The sequence below is a fragment of the Plectropomus leopardus genome, chromosome 2, assembly GCF_008729295.1.
Source record: "Plectropomus leopardus isolate mb chromosome 2, YSFRI_Pleo_2.0, whole genome shotgun sequence".
NCBI classification, from domain to species: Eukaryota; Metazoa; Chordata; class Actinopteri; order Perciformes; family Serranidae; genus Plectropomus; species Plectropomus leopardus.
The window spans coordinates 23,955,897-23,981,763 of NC_056464.1; the positions used below are offsets into that span (position 1 = coordinate 23,955,897).

At 39.9% G+C, this 25,867-nt stretch overlaps 1 protein-coding gene across 1 annotated transcript in view; it reads right to left on the minus strand.

Moving 5' to 3' along the window:
• The window catches only part of LOC121957180 (R3H domain-containing protein 2), a 71,298-nt gene that overhangs the window by 25,262 nt on the left and 20,169 nt on the right, over positions 1-25,867 (minus strand). The window contains 13 exon segments of the mRNA XM_042505709.1: positions 775-828; positions 1,514-1,563; positions 2,685-2,780; positions 4,185-4,293; positions 5,767-5,907; positions 7,237-7,296; positions 8,158-8,236; positions 9,396-9,540; positions 9,707-9,793; positions 11,953-11,994; positions 13,518-13,740; positions 13,864-14,022; positions 14,620-14,778. Coding sequence (XP_042361643.1) covers positions 775-828; positions 1,514-1,563; positions 2,685-2,780; positions 4,185-4,293; positions 5,767-5,907; positions 7,237-7,296; positions 8,158-8,236; positions 9,396-9,540; positions 9,707-9,793; positions 11,953-11,994; positions 13,518-13,676 — 1,022 coding nt within the window. The 5' untranslated portion in view covers positions 13,677-13,740; positions 13,864-14,022; positions 14,620-14,778.

Below are 25,867 nucleotides of genomic sequence, written 5' to 3' on the forward strand. Positions count from 1 at the left end.
ATCTCTACCCCAAACCTGCATTCTGTTGGCTAGATGCTTGTGTAAAATGTATCCATGACAATGCACAGATTTGAACATGAACAGGCAAGAGGCCGTGTGTCGCAAGCTGCAGTAAAAACCCCAACTGGACATGTATACAGCACATTTGGAATTATCTCTCAAATAATGCTGCCATACCTGACTATTATAAGCAAATCCCACGTCTTTGGCCTTTTTTTTTAATTTGGAAAAAGGCCTAATTCGGAATATCCAGAAAAAACAGAATATGCTGCTTATACAACCTGCATCAAAATCAGAACATATCATATTCAGGATAGCAGGAATATTAGTGTGCATGTAAACGTAGTTGGTGTAATAAGTTTTTTGCTGGCAGTCTAATGTTCCAGTCCAGCAGCACTTTCACATTTATGTACTATTTATATATTTTTTTATGTGACTGTGCAACAGGTGACATGTTAACAAAAACTACAAGACTAAGTCAACCACAAAACAAACAGGTTACTGTGGAAGCGATGCAGTTACTTTATATAAAAAATGTAGTTGACGGTGGATGGGTGGAGGGGTAAGTAGGTCAATCAGTCCCCAGTGAAACCACAAAGCAGCCATGCATGGGCCATGGGAAGCCCCACGGTGCAGTGCTGGAATAGCCATCAATCAGCCGACTACGCCAAGCAAAGATATAAAAACCACCACAAGTCACCACTATCATCACCAAACCACTTTCAAAGAATGGGCATGGCAACACACAAGTCAAAGTCAGCAGCACCCCAATACCTAAAGATCTGCCTCCTCTTTTGAGAGCTAGAGCAGTAGCCCTCAGTGGAAAGTCTGTTGGGGTTAACATTAGGAGAAAATGCTGGGGTTACAGGGCTGGATTGGAGAACAGGAGGGGGTTTAGGGGAGGGTGAGATAAGGAGGGGTGGGAGGTTGAGGTAGGCACAGTGCAGAACTTTCACCCCTGCGAAAAAGTGAGAAAAAAAAAAAAAAAACGCACACAAGGCAGAAACTTTGACTGTTGAAAAGCCCACGCTTCCTCTTTCTCTCTCTCAGCATATTACGTCCTAATCTTTCAACCTCAATGGGCAGGGTGCCTGGGGATGGAGGCTGACTGTAACTGCTGTGTGAGCTAACTTATTTTTCTAGAAAACATTTCTTCCACTACCTACAAATCTTTCTCAAAGAAAGTGTGTCCCTATAACAGTCTAGCATAAAACAACACTGGTATATTTAGCAGTGAGAGACAAACATCATCAAACACATACTGATTATTTGCATGGCATTGAAAAGAAAACAAAAAACTTAAGTAGGGGCTACATTCATGTTAAATTGTCAGATTTGTATGAAAAAAAACCCCAATATATACCATCTGAAAACTTTATATTTATGGGTCTACAGCCCTCCACCTTTTATAGCTAAAACCTAGCAAGCAACTGTGGCTTTAAAGGGAAAAGGTGGCAAAGAGAGTCTTATAAATTGCACACATTAGAGTCTCAAGTAGGATGAATCATCTTACCTGTTGTCATTGATGTATCCATTTTGAGAGGACTGTAAAAAAAAGGACACCTGCACATTATGAAATGCTTAATTCAACCAGCAGCACTTAAGACTAGCATTCTTTTCTGCAGCTCAACCTTTCAGAAGTTCTTAAGTTTGACATTATTCGTATTCAGGATGTGACATGTTGCTTACAGCAGTGGTTCCCAAAAGTTTATTATCAGTGTATGACATAAGATATCTTTAGTTTACCTCTTCAGACCTCTAAAAACAAATAAGGTTAAACAGTTTGATTACATGTCCGCATGGATACTAAGTAACCTGTGTTTTGAAAAGTCTTCACCTTAAAGGGTGTTTTAAAAACAGCAACTCAGCTTTAATTCTACTATATATTATATTATATAATACCATATAATATAATACAATAGATAAAAAATATCTGTAATGAGAGGATTGGGTACTGAACTCTGAACTCGGTACTGATTCTGGTTAAATCAATTTGTGCCAAATGTCAGGACCTGCGAGCACATCTGGGGGAGAATGCCGGGTTTAGACAGGAGGCGTGTTAAGTGTCCTGTAGTGTGGAAGTTGTTGTTGGCCATCGATGGAGCCGCCGAGGCAAGAAGCGCCCCAAAACCGGGGGATGGGTAAACCATTCACAGAGCTCCAAAGCTGCAGCACCAATCTACCGCAAAATTTTTAGCCTCTTTTGTTATTTCTTTTCTAAAAATAATTTAGGAACAGCCTAGTATCACTAGTGGATGAGCAGAAACAGACACACAAATACGCAGGTGCAGAATTGTTTTAATCTACGACTTCACCCGTGCAGCTGTTGGTTACAGGTAGGCCTACCAAATTCCAGGTGCCAAAGCTAGTGCAGGTATCTGTACAAATATGAACAGTAGCCAACTCTAACATGCAGACAGGGCCTGAGAAGGTAAAAATCATGCTTTGAATGATTTGCTCACAACTCATGGACATGCACCTTGTGTCAGCAAAACACATTGGGAACCACTGACTTGGATTATGAATGTTACCATGTTTCACTGCACCAGTTAATAAACAAACATTTTACATTCTTGTCTAATTAAGAAATACTGATTTCTCTATGGTAAAGGGAGCTGGAGTGTGATTTCATGTTAACATGTCCTTCCGAGTTTTTGTTTGCCCTGACCAGGTTCAATACTTACTTCTCGGGCAAATATCCGATCTCGTACCCGCTGATACTCTTCCTCCCGCTCTTCAATGGACTTGCTACGTCGCCCATCCTGCAGTGGGACACGGATCTAACATTTGGGAAAACAATTGAATTTTTAAATAATTACACTTTTAATCCAATATGCAATATTCCCAAATATGTGCTTAAATTTTATGTAAACACATTTATAGCCACACTTAGTGCGACCTACTGTAAAGATAAGTAGCAACAAGTCACATGATAGCAACAGTAGCATGCAAGAGAGAGCAGCTGCTTGCCGTCAAAACAAAACAACAGAATGGAAACAGTGCAGAAAGAGTGCTTTGAGGGGCAGAATAAGCGTGGGAAGCTTTAACACCACAAATGTGATAGAACAAAGGAAAACGATAAATATGCACAAGCATTAGGCGCCGAAGAAAAGTGTCAATGCTTCAAACAAACATGGTTGGAAGGAATGAGGTGTGAAAACTTGGTTCAGCCAGCAACAAAGCAAGTATATTATCCTTTATTATTATTATGATCAAACTGTTTCCGTGGTTGACAACGTGGGGTTTCAATGCTTAACGTATTCAAATATGTACAAATAGCGCAGGAATACAGACACACTAACTGCTTTGCAGCCCAGTTAGGGTTGCATTTCACCCTTTGTGGGTGCTTTGAGAATTACAGTTTCTTTTGTCTTATTTTTACATGTTTAGCTACAGCAAAAGCCACGCAATCCTTTTTGTGCATTTGCTCCTCTGTGTTGGTGATACTAGTATTGGAAGGGACAAAGAGGTATGACAGCATCTCATTTTCTAACCTTAATTTATCAACAATTTCACAAAAACAAAATCCTTTGTGATACAGGAGATGAGGTTTACAGTCATCATAACATTAAAAAAAACAACATGGGTGGACAGAAAGCATAATGGGTTTTACTTAAACACATCCTTTAAGTGGAGACCATGCTTCCTCAATTGTAAGTTATTATTAGTACCACCCCAAATCTTTTGAGATTGTTAAATCTCCTTTCACATACCAAGTTTGTTTTAATCCCTGTTGGAAACAATGCCGTTTAACACCCAAACCTGCCAACTGCGTAACTACAATAATGTACAGTTACCACTGTTCAAACTCTGCATGCTCTTACACATAGCTAAATCAATTAAGACTCTTAAGTATTGCCTCTTTATTTTAAATAATTTAAGAGTTCATTGTAATTCTTAACACATGGCCAGGTCAAGATGATGCTGCAGCTCTACTACTCCCACTTCCAGATGCCCAGATAGTCTGGGGCCTCACCACCGGAAATCTGTGAGTGTTTGATTCACAGCTTAGTTGGCATCAAAATCAGACATTACCTTGTTTCATCAGATCTGGGAAAGGTAATTAACAGTCTTATGTCATTATGTTCAGACTTCTGTGTCCCCGTCCTTCTGTGTCCCTATCCATCTTAAGATAGTTAACAAACATATAGTTAATGATTGTCATGGTATATAATTCAGCCTACCTGATTATCATCCTTGTCCATGCTGGCATCTCTCTTTTTCAGGATGAATTTCTTCTGGAAGTCCATGTTACGTTCATCCTTAATGTGTTCAGAGAACCTTTGTTCTGGGCTGTAGAAGAAAAAGACAAAAGGCATGCTTTCAACAAACTTAAAACTAGCCAAAGGTAACATTGACTGAAACAAAATAAGACACAGTTAACGCTTTTGGCAGTTATATGTAAAAACATATGGTATCTTTATCATAAATAAAATTAGTCCCAGCACAATGAAATCTTCTAAACAAAATAATCAAAACGTGTCTTTTAGAAAAAGTACAGATTTTTTTTTTTTTTTTTTTAAGAAATGGGCCTGTGACTGTCCTGCCAGTAGTTTGAATCTTACCTGGAATAGAGGTAGTAAAATCTCTGTGCACATGTGCTCACTGATGAGCCTGAACGCAACATGGTTGAAATAATGTTCAACTGGAGAAAGCTGACTCACAGCTGTCATTTGGTCCAAAAATGGTCAAGGTGTGCAGAGCTACTTTGGCTTGACCAAGATAAAAATAGTCTCAGACAGTTTGTAGCCAGACAGTAGTAACAGGTCCATCATGCCGCCTTGTCTCTCATATCTCTTTGGCTCTTCGATTGTTTAACGTGCATAGATAGTTTGACAGAGAGAAAAACACTCTCTCTCTAGCAAACTGCTTATGTAAGTAAACAATCATTTTTATTGACTCAACTGAGTGAAGCTTTTGCCGTATAAACTGGACCAGCTATGCCCCTACAGTAAAAAAAAAACACTCTGTGGAGAGTATTTATTCTCATTAATGCATCAGAAATTGGTCACGGTCAGTCAGTCTGATGACTGATGACTGATTTCTCTACTGTTTTTAACTACACATTTAGCAACTTTATTTCCTGGTTTAAACAATGACCAGTTTATAGTATATAAAAGTACATTTATTACCTACACATATTTCACCTAATAGCTGTGAGGTGTAACCTAACTTTTAACAGCTTGCTGGTTGCTAAATTAGTTAGTTCTCCACTCTCTGCCTAAAGTGCACACAGTGTGAAAAGCACAGCATATTCTTGCTATTCAATGGGATGTTGTTAGAAAAGATGAGGTGCATACTTGGCTCAAGCTGCTTTCATTTCTCAGGTGTATTGATACTGCCTAAGCTTTCAGCAGAAATACACTTTTCATTTGCTTACATGTTGCTGCTCTGTCACATGTTTGGGTCAGGTTGTTCTTCATCCAGCTCACACTTAAGAGTTTATAGCTTTGGGAATGTACTGTAAGCTTCATGCTGCAGTTGTCACAGCAATCTCAGTCACATGCGTTTGTTGTTGTGTATTTCCTTGAGGCTGTTTAGATTACTTCTGGATTTGATTTGATTATAACAGCCCCCCCGAAACCCTTATTGACACCATTACAATCCTGCCATCTGGAAAAGTCTAAATAAAATATGGTGTTTTTTTAACTCTTTTAAAGGTTGAATAATTTTAAGTTTATTCTACAAATACGTAAATAAAGATTTGAAAAACACATTAAAGCTGCAGCTGCTGAAGTCTGAAGCAAAGTTAGAAACTACACTCACATGCGTGTGTTGCCTGTTTTGTTGATGATGACAGCCTTGCCTGTCTGATCCACATTGTGGTCCATGCCAAAGTAGGCAGCCACACGGTGCAGCAGCATACGGTGATAAGAAGTCATCTGAGGAAACTTCTTATACTGGTTACTGCAGGAGACACAAAGTAACATGTTATTTCAATACTGCACTGCAATTTCTAAAACACTATATTTTTGTTTTTGCTGAATACTGTAGTGTATGTAATCATACTTCTTACATCTCTTCCTAACTGGATGCAATACGAACCAGCAAACATCAGATTGTTTCATTTTTTTCCCCCAGTGAAGGTGTTCTAACCTCAGGGTTTCCCACACATTCAATTATTTTTGGCGACCACACTTGCAGGGTTACAGAGCGTACTCAGGACACAGACGGAGCTGCAGAATGCCAGACGCAGTGAAACGTAACCATTTATTGCACTGGGTCCTAAATTTTGTTTTCACTCGCCTCTGCAGCAGCTGCTCCTCTCATCCTTACGATTTGATCAGATCAGCTCTGTTTTAGATTAAGTGATCACTTATCAACTCCAAAGCGAACACTCCACAAACTGTGGCTGAGGAAAAAAGAAAACTCATGAACAGCCTGCCCTGCGTCTATGGACTCATGGCAAAAAACTCACAATTTAGAGAAGGGGCATAGAATGATACAAAGGGAAACACAAACAAAAAACAGACAGCGAAATGCCCAACTCAAGGCCTAAAAATGGGAGTCCAAAAACCAATGAGTCATGTCATAGTAGCTACATTCAGAATTTTATACAGTCTATGACCCTAGCTCTATTTTTGCAAAGCTTGCACACCTCAAACCTATTCTCAGAGCAGCAGCAGTCCATTGCTTAGGCTCACTCAGGGCTCAATGGGTTCCCTGAATGTTGTTGTCGCCACAGTATGTCTGAACACTTTTATGCAGCCCATCTGCTCTCCCAGTTCACTTGTTCGCTGTATGTTAGTAAGAGGTTGAGGAATGATGCAAAAACACCAGGCTGTCTGACACAAAATTCCCTTTTCACTCAAAATTGTATTCCACACATTTTCTAAAAAAACAATGATAAATACTCCAATGATGTAATTTTTACAACTCCAACACTATTGTCTTGATTCCCACAAGAGTTATTCTCTCAAACAAAGTTTTAGTTTTTTCAAATTCTTAAGTTTGTTTGACTAGCACGAAGTTCTACTTAGGCTCAACTGAGGACAAAATTATTTGCTGCTTTCAGACAGATTTAAAGACCATACTATTTACTAACACAACACTATTCTCGTTACAAAGGAACACAGGGTCTTTTGCCAGACAGTCAGCCCAAACCAGCCCCATACAATCGACAACTACAACTTGCCATATTTATCTCATCACCTCAGCAATCTATAAATAAGAAGGAATGGACATAGAGGGGCTAAATTTAAATACAAGAGAGTGGGTATGAAGAACGTGGCTTACTTGTCGTCATTAATGAACTCCAGGATATCTTGTTCTAGTTTGAGCAGCATCATTCGATCCCTGTTGGGCCAAAGGTGGGGGAGGGGGTAGAAGGAGAGATCAGTGGGGGGAGGAGGTCAGAGAGTGCATGTCAGCCAAAGATTAAAGGTATGATGTCACGCAATGAATACTTCCAATAATGGTTGTATCCCTTCACTTCTGTTACAAAGGTGATTGTTTCAGAATTTAAAGCCTTTGTCAAACTGAATTTTTAATAATCCTTCTTTGAACAACTGGATACAATCATGTTGGCATTTTGGAGGAAATATAAGACATTTATATCAACAATTCATGTACAAACTCATGCAGAGGATAAAGGAGATGGACTTTCACTTTTCAGACTATATTATTACTCAGCAGCAACTGCAGGGAACATCATGCTAACCGAATATTAGCCCTGCAACGGTTGGACAAACATGATGTTACAATTTCTTATCATATCCCTTTAACACTCTGCTTTGCACGATGCTTCAAAAATTAGCAGGTATTTTAAAAGTCAGTGCATTTTGCAATTAATATTCCACACTGCCACTAACATTGGAACTACAATGTTACCAGGCTGCAGACTTTTTCGCTTTATGAAAACTGAGAGATGAATGTGCAAGTGCTTTTGTGGATGCTTGTCCTTATCTGTTGACAGTATTTACCTGATGAGCTATGTAAAAAAAAGAACAGATGTAAGATACAGGATAAAAGATCATATAAAATCTAACATTTAAATTGCTCATAAAAGGTTAACTATATCTCAGAAGTGGTTTGGATAAAAATATATTTTGTTTTTGCCATGTATTAACTAACGTGTACAGGACCGAATCAATCAACATAAATGACCAGCTGTATCCCATCTTGTGCTTTTTCATGTTTTTGGTGGTTATCTCATACCTGGGATTGTTTTTCAGTGTGTTGACCAGAAACTCATGAACATCGATGCCCGTGGAGTCAGTGTATTCCTGACTGGAGTCTACCAGAAAGAAAGGAAAAAGTAAATACGAAGCCAAGAGTAAGAAAGGTTGAGAGACTGGTTAGGTGCAGTATGAAGAGCTGGTGACACTTCAGTAAAGTGCAGGGGAGGACAGAAAGAGCAAAACCTGAGCGCTACTGAAATGGCACCCCAATACACCAACAATGACATTCCTGATTGGTCAGGGACGATAAACATACAAAGCAAACAGCATAAGTCACCAGCTTGCTGTTCTCCTATGTTCACACATATGCACATACACTCTTTAGGGGATCATTTTCCACTATTTTCAACTAAACTTGACAGTTGGGCTAGCCATTTCATCTCTGCTGCTCTCAGAGTCTAATGACGCCTGAGGGCCTCTGCAGAGAGAGCTAGGTAATTTTAAAAAAAGGAGAGGGAGGGATCCCATTATCTTCCAGAGAAATTAGCTTTATGTCATTTCGGTTTTGGTATTAATGAAACAGTGGACATCGCATTTCCATGCAACAGACATTACATTAAAAAAACATTTAAACATTATTGTGAGACATTTTTAAACATTGGCAAAGTTATTTAGCATTCATTGTGTTTGAACATGGAGCAAGCAGCATCCTCAAGGGCTGAGAAATGAAGCTAACACAAAGTGCCAAAAACTGCAGTTCCTCTAATGGCCACTTGAGGCTGGTTCCAGCAACGGGTCAATCCCCATAGGCCCCCATGATAAAATGCCAAACTTTACAGTGGAAATAAACATGTTTACAGCCTGGTACAAAAAGAAAAGTTTTGGGTCTCTATAGCTAGTTTCCCTTAATCATGACAACTGTGCAAGAAGTGAATTTTCTGCAATATTCCCGCCTTGGACAGGCAGTGTAAAAGGGGCTAATGAGTGAGCTCCACCTCTCCCTCCTCCACTGCTCCATCCTCTCATCCAAATATGGTCACATCTGGCTCCATAACACCAAGTTGTTAGCAGCCGAACTCGAGGCTTAAAACCATGAGTCCACAAACCAACGCGTGGTGTTATCGTAGCTACATCTATTATTTTATACAGTCTATGGTATGGAGAATGCAATTTACTAACTCTAGAGCTAACTCTCTTGTCTTGTGTGGTAAAAAAAGGCATGTGACCAAAATGGGCTACAATTTAAATGCATTTAATAGCAAAGTTTCATCTTACCACGTGACAACATCTTTCGCGGAGCCTTGTCTTTCTTCTCCTTCTCTTCATTTTCATACTCGTCCTTTGAGGACTTCTCCTCTTCCTTGTCTGACGGGCAGCTGATGTGAAGCTGGATGATATCCTGGAAAACCACATTCCACTGCTATGAGAAAAGATGGTACATTTTGAATTCTAATTTTGTTTAGTCTATTTAACATTGTTAGTCCTACACAAACTGTAGCTGCATACAAGAAATTGCAGGTTAGGTTGACTGCAAGCTATGGACAAAGGTTAGGGTGAGGGTTAGGGGTTAAAGACAGGAACAATACCGATTCTGGAGGTCCATCATTGGAGAACGGACCAGAGGACTCCTCACACACTGCCAGACTCCGAACCAGCTTCAGTTTGGCATTAGACTGAAACAGAACCACACACATTATCTGTAAGGCTAATTAAGTTAGTTTTTTTAGGGATTTAAATTGTAGCAGATCAGTTAAAAACTTTCCTACTGTAAGGTGGCATTGATGATGTAGTTTACAGTAAACAATGTCTTCTTAGAACAAGCATAATTCAACAACTGCCAGTAAAATGAAGTTTAAAAAAATGTGGATGATGATAATAATATTCAATAGGAAACAAAATTGAACTACAGCATGCTTGAATCGCAAAACACATTATTAAAATCAGTGTTGAACACGTTTGTATTATTTATTATTAACTTTAAAAGCTAAGGTTTATTTGTTGTATTTATTTAAAACTATTATTATTTTCAAGTTATTCTAAAAATTCAAAAAATCTGAAAATTTCTAGGCTTGTTTTGTTTGCTGAAGGTTACAATATAAAAAAAATTCAAAGTTCCCAATACATCATAGCTAATTAGGACATTGTCCCTTTGCAGATTTTTTTTTTGATCTGGTGATCCAGCTTCAAGAATATTTTCACTGTGAAAGCACCATTTTGATCTTATTCATTTTACTGGAGTGATTATAAGGAGAAGGTTAAGCATGCGGAGTCACACTGGAAAGCCACTTCCATTAAGACATAGAAGTTTTAAACTCTTGCGTCCAAATATGACCGACACTGCCTTGATATTGTTAGAGATGCACACAGGCCTAAGAAAAATAAACACATATCTTTAAGTTATGAGTAAGGCATGTTCAGTTTAGGAGAGCTCCGGTTTCTGAACACAATTATTAGTGTTTGCTTCATTTAAGATCAAGTCACCATAACTTAAGACAATGACAAATGAGCTGATTCTAATGACATAATTACCCAGGGTTCATAGCTCTGTACACCCACATTTATTGTTAATGAAAATTATAACAGCATAAAAGGCCTCCTTTGTTTATTCCTCTCATGTGCACATTTTGTAAAAGTGGTGCTTGTTTTACAATCCTTTTCAAATAATTGTTTATTATAATAGATTTTATGATAGAGTTTTAACAACAATATTTAATACGCTGCTTAGCTGGTTACGAACCCAAGTTTCTAAGACAATTATGGTGAATGCTTCTGTGCAACTGCATTAATGTATTATTAGATATTTAGAAGTGCTATGTATGCAAACAATGTTGAAGGCAAGACTTTGATGCATGGCCAAACTACCCAGCAAAAAGCCAGGAAACGTGTTGTATCACTGTCAGTGCATAGAGACCCAGTGCAACTTGAGTTCACAGAGTCAGCACATTTCGTCACAGCTCCATACAGTCAGGAGTTCCAGACATAGACTGCAACACTGTCAGGAGATCAGACATATACTTGCTTTTAACTATTTATAAACATGTACACGATGGCTGTTGTTTATCCTGCATTTATTTGGAGCTTTGGTTGTGCACATCTGCAATTAACATGGTGCATCAGCAAAATGCCATATGTAAATGAATAGCAGGGGCAGTATTAGCAGAAGAGAGAACATACTCTCCACTGTCACGACGTGCTTGATACGCTGTTGCTTCTTCTGCCGTGATCTCAGAATTATCATATCATGCAAATCTGGAAGTTAAATACAGTCTCAGTGCACTGGTTTGTCCTCTACTGGAACTCTTCAGAAAAACACAAAGTACAAAAGCATATACATAATGAGCTCTATTCACGACGCAGCTAGTTGTCTATGCAAAAGTGTGATTCAAAAGCAAGTATAACTCCAGTCCCAGCAAGACACAAAACTTCACCATGTATTTGAACATAGCTTGCTCAGTAAACGATCGCAAAAGATGAGACCTGCAGTATGTTTTAAAAAACAACTATGCTGTACTTCACACAACTCATTCACCCCACTGCGAGCCAATTATTTTTATATAAACAGTGTATATATATATATATATATATATATATACAACTGTCCTATATATATATATATATACAACTGTCCTAAGTGGGTAGGTGATGTCAACAGACCTACTTTTCACCCTCTCATGGGATCTAAGATTTTAGGCCAATGTAAGAAGAAGGATGCTCACTGTAGTTGAGAGGATTAGCATGTTAATAATGGAAGGGTTACAAATAGAAATTGTCGTTTTTTTGTTTTTGTTTTTGAATTAAATAAATAAATAAACGCTGACCACAAATGACTTACCTTGGCTCTTTTCCTGCCATGGCTGTGATTAGGAGCCCGTTTCTGCAAGACAAATTTATTTTACTCCACTTAATGAATAAGGTGAACATTATATACACAAACACCTTATTACCTATGGATTCAAGAATGTATTGTAGATCAGATACAGATACAAACATTTGTAAAGGGACAGTTACCAGCACATGTAGTTAAGACTTTTTCCAGGCTCACTTTGAACAACTGAATATTAAAACAACAGCACAGGGATAACTGTAAGTTGTGTAGTCATGTACATTTAAAAACTCTCATGTTTTCCGCATAATACATTTGGGTAGCCCTTCCAGATTTGCATAATTGGCACGCACCTAGTCTGCTCAGATCAAAAGTGTGTAGAATAGGGGGGGAAATGAAGAAAAGTGTAAATGCCAAGTGTCTACATTGAGATAATGCAACATAAAACATAAATCCAAAATCTGGCTAAAACGGAAACTACGATAAATCTACATGAGTCAGTTTCTACCTAAACAGTTGTATGTAAAAGTCAGAAAGATATAAGAAAAAAAGTGTGCATATATTAGCAATTCTCAAGCTTCAGGCCCTCTCATAACCTCTCTAAAACACTTAAAATACAGCAGTACTGGCTAAAAAAACATGGTTGAGAGATGGAGACACACTTTTACAGACCAGCTGAAAATGAATGTTTGTTTTTCTTTAGCCGGGTTATTGCAGAGTATGCTAACACAATCTAATTTACTGCCTTTAATTTGTTTCATTAAATTATTAAACAAATCAATCAGTTTAATACAAAATGGAAATGGTACAAAAGAAAAAACTACTTGCACTTTTGTATTGTAAGTTGGCAAGATGTAATTTATATAGTACCTTAAGAAAAAGGGGGGAAAAGGGCTTCATAGGACATACAGAAGAAGAAAAGTAAGACATATATACATACACAGCCATAAACAGAAAGGACACATAAAAATACAGAGGGCACAAATATATTAGAGCCCCTACACAGGGAAAGTGAGTCGGTAGTAATGGGTTTTGAGAAGTTTTTTGAATTAGTTTATAAACTCAATTAATTGTACAGAGGGGGAGAAACAGTTCCAGAAGGACAGGGGCCCAACAGCAAAAGCCCAGTCACCCTTGGATTTGCGGAGGGAGCTGGATATGAGTCAGACACTTTGGTCTGATTATCTGAGTGGCCTAGCGGTGGTATAGGGATGCAGGAGTTTGAAGATGTATGAAGGGCACAAGACCACATTGGGCCTAGTATAATACAAGCAGCATCTTGCCGTCTATTCTGTACTTTATATGGGGGATGAGGGGATGTGAGCATTTGTGCGATGTGGGCCTAGCTGTAGCATTTTGCTCAATTTGCAGGTGGGAAAGAGCTACCTGACTGAAAATATGAGAGTATGGATTAGTAATTCTGAATCTGTGGTTGATAGCTTTGATTTGATGTGCATAGTTTGAAGAGGCCAGTTTGCACAAGTTTGTTTATGTAAAGGTCAAAGATTACACCAAAGTTTCTTTAGGAGGGTTCAACATTGGTGGCCAGAGGGCCGATGATCACGTTCTCTCACCTGTGCGTCCTGTGGGGAGCTCTCCTCAGGCTCAAGGCCCTCTCCTGTTCCTTCCTTGGTACCCTGTGGTTGAGGGGAGGTCTTGCCTCTACTGCAGGGCTCGATGAGTGGCCCACTCTCTCCCTCCTGCTGGATGTCTGTTGTCAGGCTCACTGACATCTTCTTAGGGGAGGGGGAGAGGGTGGGAGTTGGGGAGGGGGTTGGGTGGAGAACCCAGGAGTGGCTGAGAAAAAAATAGAAGAGTTTTAGAGTCTGACAGTTTTAAGCACCAAATTAATGACCAAAGAGAAAGAGACAGACAGACACATACAGTATTTGTGTGAAAGTGTATTGCTATATGATCTACCTGTAGGTGGTACCAGATCTGTGCTGGACTCTGAACAGTGGGTCTGGATGGGAACCACACACAGGAAGATGAAGGGAACCCACTAAGGTAGTATACTGGGCTGGGCAGCAGCAGGGGGCGAAGCGCAGTCCATAGCAAGCCTTAGCCTATGGGGTGGGGCTGAGAAGAAACAATGCTCAGATGAAAAAAATGGTAAACTGAAAAATTACTAATTTACATAATAAATTAAAAAAGCATAACTATTTATCTCTTCCACTGGTTTTTTCAATTATTTGTTAAGAATGGGTCGCCTTACTTTTGGGAGAAAAAAAAGAGGTTAACAGGTTAATCTCAAGAGATATAGAAACTACACTTTTGTTAACAAATGACTTAACATTTTAATTTGTAAACAGTAAAGGACTTTTCTTTTATTCCTAATGTCAGAAAAAGCCTCAAAGCCAAAACTCTGCCAATGTGTCATTTATAATGCATACACTGCCCCTAGTGAAAACTTGACTCTGATGGATGAAACAAGCTGCAAACCCAACCATGTTTTTCTTCATCTATAGGCTAAGGTGTTTTAGCTTAAGCCAGAAGTTTTGTGCTCCATTAATGAGAATTAGTTACAAAATAAGATCATTTTTGGATTCATAAAGATCTATTTAGAGGTTTAACTTCACTGGTATGATTGCATACTCACTCCAAAAGATACACCTTTAGTCAAGCAATATACAAGCATATTAACATGCATGACAAAAAAGAGGCAGCAATATTTACAGCGGTAAGGTGAACTGAAGAGGCAGCAGCTAGCCAGCCAGGTAGGGGGGAGGGGCTCACCAACAGGCCAGCCACCACCTCAGCGGTCCTCTGGGGCCTCTCTCTTTTCTCTCCCTCCGGCTCAGTGCAGCAGCATGGTCTGTCCTCCAGTCAGGAGCCCTGGACACCAAGAACAGAAGAGGAAGACACGAATGACGTCATGTTTCACACACTGAGTGACTCATCGCTGCTGCTGCTGCTGATTCTAGCAGGGAGGGGGACAAAGCAGCTGAGAGCTCAGAGCCTACTTGCACACAGGGCTGCAGATCTCTATAGTGTGGGCAACACTCTTTATGAATGGGAAATGTGTTTCCTCAGAATTAACACGTCTCCCCCCCAAAATTCAAACTAGCAGCAAAATGTCAGTGAAAGAAGGTTCATTTGGCAAAGCTGTCGACACAGTGCAGTGAAAATGATTGCATTTTTAAGCGGAGTTTGGGTATTTGCCGGCTTAATCTACATAGAATCATGAAAATAATACACTAATAACAGTAAGCAGTCATACTGGCAGTCCAGTTTACCATAAAAATCAAGAATGCAAAGCAGAGCTAGAAAAGGATGGAATTCAAACATTTGTCTGCCAGCTATGGTCTGAAACACAACATAGAAACACAACAAATGTTACCATTAAATCACCATCATCTTTTAATTAAACTTCCACCAAACATAAAACACTAAGCCTGTAGCTAACTAAAATGATGCCCACTGAATCAAATTTGGCACTTCAATATGAATAATCTATGATTTGTTTTAGGTTTTTAAGTTGGTATGGGTTTCAGCAGGATGGTCAGACAGCATGACAGTGGCATTCACATAATATAGTAAACAAGCTATCTGCAATAACAACAGATCGAAAATTTGCAACATTTTATGTCGACACTTGATATCACACAAAAGCCAGAGACTGTATCGTATTAAGTTGCTGTGAACTGCAAATTCACCACTACTAAGAAGATGTCCTCTCCTCTCTCCAGGCCGCTTCCTGCATGTCTGCAGCTTCTTGTACCAAAGAGATAATCCTATCCTTAGCATGACTAGTTTGCTACATAACAAACATGACACAGAACCACAAACAGCTTTGGGGTGAATTTTAGCTTTAAAGCAGTAACTGATGTCTTCAGCATTACATCCGTACATCAACACAGATGAATAACAATCCATCTGTCCTACAAGCGTATAACCTCTGGTATCACAGGGTCAACAGCAGCATATATTCTGTGCACCCGTTGAAAGAAAGATGAAGAGTATGCATGAAATCCCAAATGCATACATGCATGCAATAGTGAGATGAAGCAAGCTCAAGTTCAAGCATCAGAAGCACGATCGCCAGATTGCACGCATGCAGCATGGAGGAGTGTCATCCGTCCATTCACCCTGTCTGTGCTGCTGTGCTGTGCTGTGCTGAGCTGCGCTGCAGGATAGATGAGATGAGTGAACAAACTAGGCAGGGATTCCCAGTGTGGGGAGACCCAGGCAATGCAACAGCAAAGGCGTCATCAGCAGCAGCATCAGCAGCAGCATTACACCACATCACTGACCAGGACACCCACATGCCCCAACCCCGCACTGCTTATACAAGCTTGCCATACAGCATCACGCACCACAGCCACACTATCTACTACAGGCAGATACACATGCCTGACACTGTATCTTCGAAATAATCCCTGTATGCTCGCTCACACACATACACACACAGCCTATCCTTGCACCAAAAAGAATGAATCGTTTCGCATTAGAGGGCAAAGATAATCATTCATCTCAAGTGTCAATCTCATGGCTGAGTGGACCAATAGCATAGCAGTAGCAGGGAGGGGCTGCAGGACAAATTGTGAATCAGCGCCAGAAATGGGGTGCTTATGAATAAACCAGCTCCCCATTCTCTTCTCCTCCACCCATGATTCTCTTATGTCACCTCCCCCCCCAGCCCCCCCCCCCCCCCCCCCGCTTCCCTTAACACTAACACACACAAACCGACCCACAGTGTTGCCAAGGAGATGGCAACGTCATTCTCAACTGCTGCCATTTGTGTTGAGCGAGTACCAGCGAGAAGAGCAGAGAGAAGAAGAATGATATTAAAAATAAATATGTGGATTGCAGTGTGCACAGACTGAGAGGGACAGACTGACAGAGGCAGAGGGAGCACGGACAGAAGGAAAGAAAAAGTGAGAGACCAGGATGTGCTTTTGCTGCTGTTTCAGTTTCTGAAGTTCAGGAAATCTGAACCCCACATAGTTCACCTTAGCACGCTCACATTGAGAAATTCTGTTCAGTTACTGGAAGAATAATGGTCACTGCAAACAAACTCATATGAATGATTACCAATTAGCACAAAAATGGGGCCACGTATCACAACATACAATAAAAAGCAGACAATGCTTAAATCAATGCTTAAATCACAGCTCTGAGCAGAGCAAAGCAGAGGAGGAAACTAATAGGGATGCAAAATAATATCAGCATATCATTTATATTGGGAGACAATGGCTTTAAAATGAAAAATCGGCATCGGCAATGAACTTTTCTGCCAACATGAAAGCCATGAGGCTTTATTTAGTCAACTTTTATTAGCTACAGGAGAGAGCTGATGCTCTCTGCAATTTGGTGGAAAATCATAAGTGCACATATCTTTATCTGCATCTGCAATTGGCCAAAATGAGTCTGAAAATATCAGCATATTGTTTATCAGCAAAAATCCAATATCATGCATCCTAGGAAACAAAATTTACCATTAGCAGTCTAACTCTATTGTTGGTGGAAAGTGGTGATTGTGCTTATTATCTCAACACTGAAGTATGTCTATGTTACCAAAATATTGTGGTAAGACTCGCCCTACAAGTACATACACTGATGTAACCAGAACTAGTAAAGAACATCCTTAATCTTATGTGGTGACACAAAGTGTTATTCTGGCATAAGAACTTAACTACAATGAGCCATAACAGAGGTTATACATTGCAGACACAACATCTACAACACGACCAGCAGTCCGTCAATGCCTATTGTGTCCCAGTTCAGTCAGTGTGTCGGTCAGCCTGATGTTGGCATCTCTCTGCAAACTGTCTGCATCATCACATGAGGCTGCAGATATGCAGCAGGGCAGCTGATTCACAAAGGACCCTGGCCGGTTACATCACAGCAGAAGAGGCATTCACATCATGTTATCCTCATAAAACCACATTACCAGGCTGGTGTTCAACAGCAGGATAGGGATGCTGTGATTGGTAATGTTGATAACCCATTTAATGTCTTGATTCTCTTACCACTGAAGGAATATGATTTTGTCTTGTTTCTGACCATTTTCACAAAAAGCTTACACTAAGACCACCTGTAAAATCCACCACTTATGTCGTACCTGTCGATTCTCTAAGATGGTCTCATTACAGTACAACGCTAATTTAGGTAGGTTAGGGTAGAGACCAAATCACAGTGATGGTGTGGTGACGACTACAATCACTTCCGGGAAGACAATGGGCACACACCTGATTTCAATTATGGAGATTTGTAAAACTGGTAAACATTTCTTTCTGCTGTCAGACCAACAGTCTGTTAGAACTGAAAAGCCTCTTGGATGTGTGGTGAAATGTCTTCAAAAAACTCAAGCAAGTCCATTTGCCTACAATATAGCACTTAGAATTACCATGACCTGGATGACTGAGAATTATCACCGACTTAAATATAGCGTAGATTTAAACTTAAAAAACTTTAAACTTTAAAATGTGGCTAAAAACTATCCAAATAAAGCAGCGTTTGTTCAGCAGCGTTTCATTTAATGTGCACGAGGCGAGGATTTTCTACCCAAAAGTAAATAACAGTAAATAAACCCTGTGGTTCGGTCTATACTATTCATATACTACTTATGCTACTCCGTATATACAGTTTTTTTTCTTTGTTCTTATATACACACAGGCCTAAATACACAAATGCACAAAGAAGCCCTATACACATGCATTATATATGGAGAGATGACAGAGCTAAGGGGCTGCCTCACAGGATGGTGCCCTGAGCAGTTGAGGATTTGGTGCCTTGCTCAAGGGCACCAAAGCAGTTGCCAGAAAGTGAACTAAAGCTCATTAAACAAGTCGTCCTTTTTCATTTAATCATTCTGCCACTTCTTTCAAAACTCATCATGCATCCTTCTTAACACTCAAAGTCTGTGCAGGCTTCCCTCCTCTGCATGCCCCTGTGAATAATCAGAGCGAGTTTAACAATCAAATGATGTAACCAACAAGACACTGTCTTTCAACTGTGAGACAGCATCTCAGTTGCAGGTGTCACCATCAATTTCTCGGTCCTTAATTAAAACAGTAACTTGGTCCTACACATCACACATTCACAACAATGTGAATGTACAAAACTAAACCTGTTTCCCTTTTCTAACAAAAAAGGAAATCTTAAAACAGTTTAATAAACAGAATATTGAGGACATTTGTCAGCCTATACACAGTGAAAATTTTACACATTCTTTAAAAGAGATCCTATGAAAATGGCAGTGTTTTACAAACTCCTCAACATCCACACAGGTAAGCACATAGACAGGCTACACAGGCAGACCACCCACAAACAAACACACACACACAAAAAAAAACACAATCATCTTCATCAGCTGTCATAACGAGCACAGGGCACTCTGACCCACTTCACACACATTACTGAACCTTGTAGCCTCTTACATGTGCCCTCCTGAGGACAGGCAACCAGCTGTGACACACCGGTCATACACTCCCCTGCCCACTGTGTCAGGTTACTGTACCAAAGACTGCCAATGGAGTGAGATAGTGTGAGGCACAGAGCGAAAGACAGAGCGAGAACTATCTGTCTGGTCGACACCATGTGTATGTGTGTTTGTGTTAAGGTGAACAGAATGTATATCACTGCTTCAGACAGTAGGCAAGTCGTACCGAATATTTCGCGCAAGTATGAGCTCACTGTCAAATTTAGCTGCTCCAGGTCAGGCTGGGTCAGGGTCTCAGCAATAGTTAGCAGTGGGGCAAGCCACAGAAATGAAAGGAATTCTTCTGGGTGGTAGCAGTGAGTTGAGTGGAGAGCTTGTCTACATCAAGTCTTTGAGTGATTAACTTATAAGATAATTGATGTGAGGATCACTGGCAGCCAAAAGCCATGGTTTGATGCCAGCTGTTGCAAAAGAGTAGCAATACATATTTATTTCACAAGTTGTTTGAAGACAAGGTACATTTGGCTGAAAGTTAACCTACACTGCTGTGCTGAAATTAGTGGATCCAAAGAAAATGAAATTACCAAAATCTGAACCATTTCTTGAAAAAAAAAAACAAAAAACAAACAAACATATGTAGGTTTCTTATCTCTTAGTGTGCAACTTCTAGTTTTTTGTTTTTTTATTTTCATTAATGCAAAGATGCACCCCATAAAAAAAGGAAATCTGGCAATAAAAGCTACAGCAGTTAGTGAGAGAAAAACAAACAAATGAAACAAACAAGCAAAAACAATTTGGCAAAACTTAATACAATATCAAAATGTACCCAAATAGCAAGACGAATTAAAATGACAGGTCTTAAATTTCTTTCTTTAAAAAATTACAAGGGAGTTTGCTGCCCTAAGACAGAAGGGGAAGGAGTTCCACAGTTTAGGACCATAAAAACAGAAAGCCGCCACACCAGATTCATTGCGGGATACATTGGGAACAGCAGTGAAAGATCTATAGGTTTTTGTTGGGACACAAAAAGAAAGACAGTTGCTGATAAATGAAGGTGCTAGATTAGGCAAAGATGACACCTTGGACTAGGACAGGTTAAAATGGGCTTCTGTTCTTATTTTCTTGCATTCTAGATTAATTAAATCATTGATTAATCATTATCCATTTCAACTGGCAGAAAGAAAGGAAAAACAATCTGGTGGAAAAACAAATCCCCCTACAAAAGAATTTAAGAGGATTGGATTAAATTGCCAGTAGCTTGCCAGTAGCGCAGTAGTGCAGTACAGATATACTGTAGTTACCGTGCAGATGGACAGATCTCCTCTGTCTCTGGTTGTTCCCTATTAATGATTGCTAGAGTGCAAATGAACAGAGAATGAGCACTGTATATTCCTACAATTTTCTGTGGGGAATGATCGCAAGCTGCTACTATCATCCGTAATTTATTTCATTCATTGCATTATTTCAAATTTCACAATGGAGAAATGTGTAGCAGACATGCCTCTCCATTTTCTCTGCAGAGGCTGAATGAAAGATGAAGGTGAATGGAAGCGCAGAACGCTGCAAACAGGAGTGAGCGAGCACGTACAAACCCACAGACAGCAGTGGGAGAGACATGCACAGGCAGTTCGACCCAATTCGGCTCCTCTGTATTCAGCCGCGCACCTCGCCCATTTGACGTCAGAGAGGACCCATTTCACAAAAGGCAGCAAGGTTATGTCTTCGCAGAGTGGATTCTGATGTGTGTGTAGTGATGGCAGAGTTTGTGCAAGCTCAGTGCCTGCACATATTATATATCAGCAGCCCTCGCAGTGTGTGCGCACCAGTGTTTGTCTGTGTCAGAGAGGATTCCCCTTTGCGTCAGTTGCACAATCTCACACAGGGAGGGGACGAGGGGGCTGGCAGAGCAGTCGGGATGATAGAGGAATGGTCCAGGCACATTCGCACTGTGTGCTTCACACAGTGAAAAAATGGATACATGCATCACAGGCTCACACACAGACAATCCAGAATACTGTACATATTTTCTGCTGTTAGATATGTCTAAGTGATTAAGGTGACTGTATAGCTTAGAAATACAAAGCCGGTAAACTTTGCTGATGACAGCAACACAGATATGGAGGAAAAAAAAATCCTGAAGGCGGACTAGCACAACATAAAACACAGATGAGGGGGACATGAATGGTCAAATGCAGCGGAAGACAGGGTTTCTCTTTTCCCATCTACGTCTCTCTGTGTCCTTCTCCATGCCACCCCCTCTCTCAATTCTCTGTCAGTGCTGAGGATACCCCTTCCTGCCTTCCACCCCCTCCACGTCAACCCCTCCCATCAATATCTCTCTCAACATCCACCCACTTCTAAGTGTTAGCTCTCAGTCTCTCTCCCTCTCTCTCCTTTTTCTTCTTCTTTTAATGTGTCTTCTTAAATTGTCAGGCCTACTGCTGACGCCATCCTCCTCCACTCAGCCAACCCACTCAGTCCTGTGGGACGAGCTATGACTCATTCTCTCCCTCCTTCCCTCCCCTCCCTCCCTCCCTAGTTACCTACCTACCTTTCTGTAGCTCTCTCCAAGTCTCCCTCTCTGTTGCTCTCACTAGTTATAACCTATGTTTAGTTCTTTTCTGTGTGAGGGGGAACATACAGAAGGTGTATGAAGAGGGTACAAAACAAGATAAAGTGAGTGATGAAGAAAAAAAGGTGTTGGCCGCGTGAACGACAAGTCTTCCCTCTGCATAATTAACGAATGCCAGCAGAGAGAGGGAGGAGATCCTATACTTGCATGCATTAATGATAAAGGAAAAGTGCTGGAATGTGGGTGAATGAGACTAATGTGGAATTCCACATGACCCAAATTTACAGAAGTAAATATGGATCACATTTACGTGTGACAAGGAAAAATGAGAAAAACTTTACTAGGAATTGTCTCAATATTTTTAGTCAGATCCAAAGACGTTCTTTTCCATTAACACGTTGAAATTTTCCTATTCAATCGGCATTTCCTATTACTGTCACTATTGGAAAGATGGCCATTAAATGAAACTAAGATGTGTATGCAGTAGAAAGAAGAAAATCTCTGTCTCTCAATCTCTTATTACGGTAAAGGTAAACTAAAACATTTCTTAAAAACGAGAAATAGGCAGTGCAGTACCATAATCTTGATTTTTATTCAATCGGCATGACCTAGTTTTCCAGTTTGATTGGATTCTACTCTGAGGTTAAGGGACCGAGAGGGGGGCGGGTCTGCCTCTTGACCTGCTTGTATATTGTTTGTGTACACTGTGGTGGCATGGCTGGTGGGCAATACAAGAATGCATAGGTACAGCCTACGATTTGAGCAACAGCTAAAAACTAAAACTTCATGGAATTACTTTTTTGCATCAATTTGCATCACCTGGCAAAGTTTCACCTAGGTAGGATATCTAGGCACTGGTCAGTGGGAGGGTAGTCTACAACCATTCACTTACATATACCACCCATACTGTTTTTATACAAAGCTGGTTGTAAATTGACTAAGTATCCCTTTAACTGTAAACCAATAGGTTATTTCTGGGTATACACAATATCAGTTTAATGAATTAGGAAACACTGAATGAGCCCATTTTAAGCCATCTAGGAAATCTATCTGAGTGAATGGAAAATTTAGTCTAATACCTAAAAAAAACATTTATATACAGCATGTTACACAATTGGAATTAATGTAAAATGAATGAGTCCCAACTTAACATCCTGTCATTCAGTGCCTGTGCAAGGATGGATACTGGAGAATGGGCAGCAGACTTTGTGATCAAATAACAGTAAATGATGAAACTGATGTGCAAATGTATCAGTAGTTTTACTGTTTGGAGCGGTGGAGAGCATTCCCTGCGACCATAATGGTCATTCAGGCTTAAACAACAAAACAAGTTTTAGAAATCATCAGAGGCGCAGCTTGAGAGAAAATAGTCAACACTCTTCTTCTCAAGGGCCGACAAAGCTCATTTTGTCAATGTCCTGTCACATCTGATTGAAGCTGAACATTAACGGAAAAAGCCCGCTGTGTCTGAATGACAAAATGCCGCCACTTTAACAGAAAGGGGAAGCCAGCAGTGTTACATATTCCATGTCTGAAAAGTTGCACCAACAAATGACAAGACTGCATCATGCCATGTGACAAACTGTGCACAGACAAGTGGAGGCAGAAACGAATCTAACGTGTGAACAACCACAGCAAAAGAAAACGCTTCAGAGGAACAACTGAAGAGAAAAAATGAGTCACAATGAAGAAAACCCCGTCAGTGATGAACAAGACAAATAAATAAATTTGTCTGATGCCAGAGCTGAAATAAACATTGGGCTTGTACCAAATTAAGGGTTACATTCTGTTGTGGGAAACTTTTGTTGTACTTAAGAAAGATTATGATAATCAAGAAATATTTAGCTGCAGCACTGCTCTACACCGTGAAATTCAGACAACCACTTGAAACATCACCACAAAATACATAATATTAGGTTATCAAAGCTAAAATAAATCAGCATCTTTGGCATCTTTTAATCTAAGCATCTAAATAACCTAGAAATCCCCGTTCCTCAATGCAGTTGTATTTTTGGTTCTGTCAATGGTCAATGTAATGTCCGATACTTGGGCACGCTGGGCCTCGAAGACATCTCCTCATCAGTGTGTCTATCAAATGGGAGTCCTCAGGGAGCGTGTTAATAACACCACCAGAGCACATTCAACTGTGTCACCTTGCAGAATCGCTACTACTGCCATAGTAACTTTAATAGCACATAACCTGTTACACATCTATTGAATTTAAACAAAGCTTCATAATAATACAATGTTCAATAGTCAAAGGAAAGCACCGAAAACAATTAATAACCTTATAAAAAAATAAAAAATACTTCTCACTACTGTGTTCAAGGATTTCAGTGAAAATATGCAGCCTACAGACAAATCATATTTGTGCCTATGAATAAAAAATAAGATACTTATTTACATTAATTATAGTTAAATGTGTGGGGATACAAAAGTATGAAAGAATACTACATGTCTGAACTTGAATTGCAGGGATGGGAAAATGTTCTTGTAAAATAGTGCTCTGTAACAAGTATATTTTATGTTTCTTGAGTACAACAGTACTCAAAGCTAAAGTTTTAGCTTCAGAGCTGAGACAATTTACAAGTTACATGCTGTTGCTGCATGATCTGGCTGACAATTACCTAAGAAAGCATTGGATGAAATTCCTCCACTTCTAAGGACAGAAAGTAACATTTTAGCTAAAAACATAAAACACTTATATTGAACCATCAGCTATAGGCTTGCTGCTGTAGTCCCGGCCATATACACAGTGTTTTCAGCATGTACCAATTACACACCAGTTACAGTGCTTGCTGACTGCCCAAATAGTCGTCTGTTTTTCTTTTCTTTTTTAAACAGAAACAAAACCCATTTAGTACATTTCCACTTATCTGTGGCCACATGCATGAAAAAAAAGAACAAAGTGGGTTATTAAATTTAGTCCAACAACAGACGCTACAATTATTAACTGAAAGTGTCTGCTTTGAGAGAAATCAACCATAAACAAGCTACACAAGGCAACATTCAAGCGCTGTGCAACCAGGTTGACAATAACTTGAATGCTAAGTGGACATCATTGGGCAGGGAGCGCACCATGAGAGAAGAGGGAGATGAAGAAAAAAAAAGTTTTGTAATATAATTAAAAAGAAAACCACGTGCTGCCACAGCCTCACCAAGTGTTCCTGTTTCCATTTAAAGTAAGGGAAATATCAAAGTAAGCGCTCAACAGATATTAAGCGCAATCGACAAATATCCAGAGTAATTGTTCACAACAGTGTTGTCACAAATTTATTTGGTAGTGGAGAAATTTCCTCACTGTAGCATGAACTACCAAATAAAAAAGTCTGCCGGTCCAAAGATGGTCATCTTTTAGTTCTTAAACAGCCTGGCACATCAGACCCATTATCTACAACAATTTCTAAGCTGCCCAATAAATACATAAAAAATGAATGTGGGATTATCTTGCCCTCTCAAGTACACTGAGGAGATTTGTGAACGATTCTGTCTGCTCAACTTGAGCTGCTGATGTAAAATGAATAACCGTGTCAAAATAGAATTGGGTGGCAGCTCCTGCACTCATTATAAACTTTATGTAATTTATCATCTCCTTTAACTGTGAGGAGATGGAGGGGGGGCAGTGGAAGGAGAGGAGAGAGAGGAGAGAGAAGAGAGAAAGATGGAGGAGCAAGGGGTAGCTAGTGAGACAGGAAGAGAGGAAAAACTTCTCAATGATGAAACAATCTGTGCTGTTAAGCCATTGGACCAGACTTCCACCAATGGGAGGACCAGCTCCATGGCAACAGGCTCTGTCACCAAGAGAAAAGCAGCCATATCCCTCAACACCCCCATATTTTCTCTCCCTTTCTCTCTCACGACCCCCCTCCTTTCCCCAATTACAAGGCCCGGTGTATTTATCACTGGGTAAACACAAATAAAAAAGCACACAGTCTCACACACACAGACACAGACACACAGACACACAG